Source organism: Mercenaria mercenaria, chromosome 11, assembly GCF_021730395.1.
Source record: "Mercenaria mercenaria strain notata chromosome 11, MADL_Memer_1, whole genome shotgun sequence".
Classification (NCBI taxonomy): Eukaryota; Metazoa; Mollusca; class Bivalvia; order Venerida; family Veneridae; genus Mercenaria; species Mercenaria mercenaria.
Genome location: NC_069371.1, coordinates 24,262,501 through 24,267,096, shown reverse-complemented (window position 1 = coordinate 24,267,096; position 4,596 = coordinate 24,262,501). Strand labels below are relative to the sequence as shown.

The following is a 4,596-nucleotide window of genomic DNA, read 5'->3' as shown; positions in this document are numbered from 1 at the left end:
TAGACCGGATTTTTGTTAAATCTAGATCTATCACATGTATAATAGTTTCCTTTACTTCACTGTCTATGCATCGATAAATCTCGCTCAGAGAGTAAAATTAACCACATTTTCTGGGATTTTTACATAACCCAGGTTAACGAGAGTTCATGCATGTTCTGGAATATTCAACAGGTTTATTGTAAACATTTTATGATTGTACAAGATTAAGTATTTGTTATAGCAGCATTTTCTTCAATTTTTTTTTTCACAAATTAGATTCTCCAGGTAGTAGATTTGAAATAGTTAAAAATACTATACGGCTGCAGATATATAAGTATTAAGTTTAATTTGTCCAAACTATGATTTCGAATTGGTGCAGAAAAGTATCTAATTAAATACTGCATGTTTCACATACACAGCCTGTTTATCTGTAGGGGCTTGTAATGAAACAGTGAATTATAAAATATATAATCATTATATTATTACTTCTGATGGGCCAACGTTGGGCCAACGATGTTTTCTATGTGTAAGTCTTTCCCTGAAAATCAATATTGGGTCAATGCAGAGATATCTCTGACTGAAATTTAAAGTTGGTTCAACGTTGGCCCGACAGCTGAATTTACAATGCTTATTAATCATTTTTGGGCCAACAGTGGCCCAACAACGATTATCCTTTGACGGCTTTTCGTCGTTGGCCCAATGACTTCATGTTTACAGGGTACAGACAACTCCAAACAAGCTCTGTCTTTTATAAGCACTCATTTTTCTCGCACTATTGTCCAATGGAAGTCACTCCCTGAGAATATTGGCTCTCTTGGCGCAATTCAGTTCAGCCAGGCAGTCTACCTCCCCCTAGAAACCTGTTCTGTTTTTAACCTATTTTTCAACACAACCCTGTTTATTTATTTATTTATTGACATTTAAGATCAATAGCATAAAACACAACACAAGGCAATAAATATAATATCACAGCATATAAAAAACCCAATTTCTATACATGGTAAATAAAAACAAATCTGTATTTAAGACTAGGATAAGATACAAACTTGTAATAAAACTGAAAATTCTAAGCCAGGTGTTATACTTTAGAGAAAGCTAGAGACCTATGAATAACCCATTAAGCTAAAAGCTTATTTCCAATTGGGTCAATGCTAATCTACTAAAAGATACAGTGTAAGAAAGGTGTAAACGTGTCAAAGTCTATATCATCTAAGGGGTTTGACTGAATGGAAGATAGATAGATAGAGATATAATATAATTATCATTTCTTTCTCCGTACGGTACGGCATAGAACAGATTTTTCTTTGATCAGTGTAAGTAACGCGCTTGGTGCCGGGCAAGCGCTTTTCAAACCACGACGTAGTGACTTGCAACAAATTAAACTTCTATTAATTTTTGTTAAAGTATCGCCTCTATATACTCCAAAAATGGTAGGTATTCTTTAGATAACTGTGTATAACCGAAATACTTATTCTTAATACTGCACTCCCTCATTTTGAAATGAAGGTTCACGTTAAAATATTGGAAGTGGCTAGGGGTCCGGTTAGTATCGATAAACGGACCTCTAGACGCGGAGCAGTCAATATACATGTAGTATTATGCACTGTGTTTTAAGTGTATAATGCATAAATATGGGTAAAGTTTTGATAAATTGTCATAAAGTTGCTGTTATTACAATTTTTGTAAATATTTTATTTATCAGGCTGGTAACATTGCCCGATCGGGCTTAAGACATAAAAAGTGATATTTCTTGAAAAATAATAAAGATATTTCTTTCAAACTTGGTCCATTTATTAAGCATAACATATGATGCTTATCAAGATAGAAGTAACTTTGTTGCCTTCAGTTTTGTTAGAATTACTTCCCTTTTTCAGACTTTTATGATGCATAATTTTTGAAGTCCAAAATAGTTGTTTTAATGCAATGTTTAAAACAGAAAAGGTTCAATGGCTTTCTATTGCTCCAAACTTGTGCGCCAATACCTTTATTTTATATATTTAGGGTTAATACTTCGTTTCTAGTGCAGATGTATGAGCATTTTTTTTAAAACTAACATTTCTCTATGATGTTGTAAGTGAAAGCAAAGTAAAATGTAAACATTCATGTACTAGCGCAATAATTTAGAGCATTAGAAAGCCATTGAACCCTTTTTTTGTTTTAAACTTAGCATTAGAACATATTTTTTTGGACTTCAAAGATTATGCGTCATAAAAATCTGAAAAGGGGAAATAATTCTACCAATTCTACCAACTGAAGGCAACCAAGTTGTTTTTATTCTAATTTGTATAATTTATTATGGTTAATAAATGGACCAAGTTTGAAAAAATTAACTTCATTAGTTTTCAAGAAATATTACTTTTTATGTCGTAAGCCCAATCGGGCAATGTTACCAGCCTGTTTATGGCTATTCCTACGGTCCCGTAAGAATAGCCTCATAAGAATAGTGAAATAGCCCGCAGGTGGCTATTCCTACAGCTCTAAAGACAGTTTTGTAAGTCCATCTTGTATTGCATTTTACTGAATTAATTCAACCGGTGTATTTTCGAACAAATTAACAAATTGTTTACTTTTCAGTATCACATCCAGAGGTAGTGAGTTCGAATATAGGAAAAGGCTAATTTATGTCTAGTGGGCAATATTGTTGTCATCACATCTAGTGTATTAGTTACAGAAAGCGTTTCCTTATAGTTGAATAACAGTTTTTAACTCTATCCAAATGATATTCAATTTGTGATGTAAACTACTCGGCCACTTAGCTCAGTAGGTAAGAGCATCGGTCTAAGGATCGCGGGGTCGCGAGTTCGATCCTCGGGCGGGGCGCATGTTCTCCGTGACTATTTGATAAACGACATATAGTGTCTGAAATCATTAGTCCTCCACCTCTGATTCATGTGGGGAAGTTGGCAGTTACTTGCAGAGAACAGGTTTGTACTGGTACAGAATCCAGGGACACTGGTTAGGTTAACTGCTGGCCGTTACCTGACTGAAATACTGTTGAAAAACGGCATTAAACCCAAAACAAACAAACATTCATTGAATTCATTGATTTGTTACTAATATCTATACATATATATCATTTCGATGACAATAATATTACATATAGACATAAATTAGCTTTTTCAATTATTCGAAATCACTTCCTGTTCTCTCGATGTGATACTGAAAAGTAACCAGGTAAACAGTTTGTTCGAAAATATACCATTTGAATTAATTCAGTACAATGCAATTCAAGATGGACATACAAAACTGTCTTTAGGAATAGCCACCTGCGGGCTATTACACTATTCTTACGGGAGAGCCGTAGGAATAGCCTGTGAGGCTATTCTTACGGGACCGTAGGAATAGCCACTTCCTTTATTTATAATTAGCTCTCACTAGTCTCAGTCTCAGTCTCACTCGGGTTCGGGGAATATATTTGAATATGACATTTTAATGGCCGATTTTAACAGTGATTTCCAGTAGTCACCGTTATTTATTTACTCAAGCAGTAAACCAAATTAAAGAAATCATGAGCATAATCCATGTCTTAAATACTAAAGAAAACAAAGTTTATTATTTTAATTCATCAGTCCGGAAAGAAAACCGGAATCTGATTATAATTTACAGTGTGTGAAATAAATCTGAATTCCAACTTGCCCGCAGGGCAACCTAGAACTGATTTCAACTTGCCCCCTTAGATTCCAACTTGCCCTGGATCTCTTCTTTAAAAACACGTTCAATCCCAGAACGTTCGGGCTAGTGCCCTATCATCATCGTCATCAGGAATATCGTCTTCATATTTAATTGGTTCAAAACATGGTGTAAAGTAATAGAATTTAAAAAAAGAAAAACTATTTTATAGTTTTATTATAAGAATAGCAACAGTCAGCATTTGCAACAGTCAGCATTAAATACTAAAATCAACAAACTTACTGTTCATCCTCTACATAACAAAAATCCACACAAAAAAACTAAAGTACATTTTTATACTCCTGATGTAGAATTATGTCAAATTACGTCAGTCACCCAGCAATGTCCAACCAGTTAACTTTCATCCCATATCAAAGAGCAATTCCGAAAATCAATAAAGGAAACTTTGCCATGTGCATCAAAATGTGTCATAGATATCAGTTGTGTAACCTAAATAGGAGACGGATTGAAGTGTGTGTGTTTTTTTTTTTTTAATGCTGTAAAAGTAGGATTTATAATTTTCGAAATTTCGAAGTAAGTAGCAAATTTATTACTCATCCGAAAGGAGTTTTTAACTTTGACTTTGAACTGTCTATTTTACTCGCCATTTAGCAAATAAAATTTATTCATTTATCTTTTTTTGTGCTGGAATTGTCGGTATCATTGCCGCAATTTGCGACAATTATTTCTATTGTCTTCCGACTTCGGAGCAAACAACTTACCAACTCTTAATCTTTTTATTATCGGTAATCAGCGCCTTCTCAACATGTTGGCTGTTCTGAATGACAGTTTACATTTTACAGACGGTCTCTTTATAAAACACGATTTACTGACGGTCTCTTTATCAAACAGGATGCTTTAGGAGGCAGTTCAGTCATCAAGCTTTGATAAGTTAACGGGGCGGAGCTAATCACATCAGTAACTGAAATTACGTCACAGTGTATTGAT

At 34.2% G+C, this 4,596-nt stretch overlaps 1 protein-coding gene across 3 annotated transcripts in view; it reads left to right on the top strand.

Annotated features, from left to right (window-relative positions):
• The first annotated feature begins 1,233 nt into the window (after positions 1–1,233).
• The window catches only part of LOC123531631 (proteasome subunit beta type-3-like), a 24,485-nt gene continuing 21,122 nt past the window's right edge, over positions 1,234–4,596 (top strand). The window contains exon 1 of one of the 3 annotated variants that reach the window (XM_045312761.2): positions 1,234–1,409. In XM_045312761.2, the coding sequence (XP_045168696.1) occupies positions 1,407–1,409 (3 nt within the window). In that variant the 5' untranslated portion in view covers positions 1,234–1,406. Of the gene's footprint in view, positions 1,410–1,593; positions 1,615–4,596 lie in introns of those variants that run through there. The other 2 variants (XM_045312762.2, XM_045312763.2) reach the window with 2 other exon arrangements.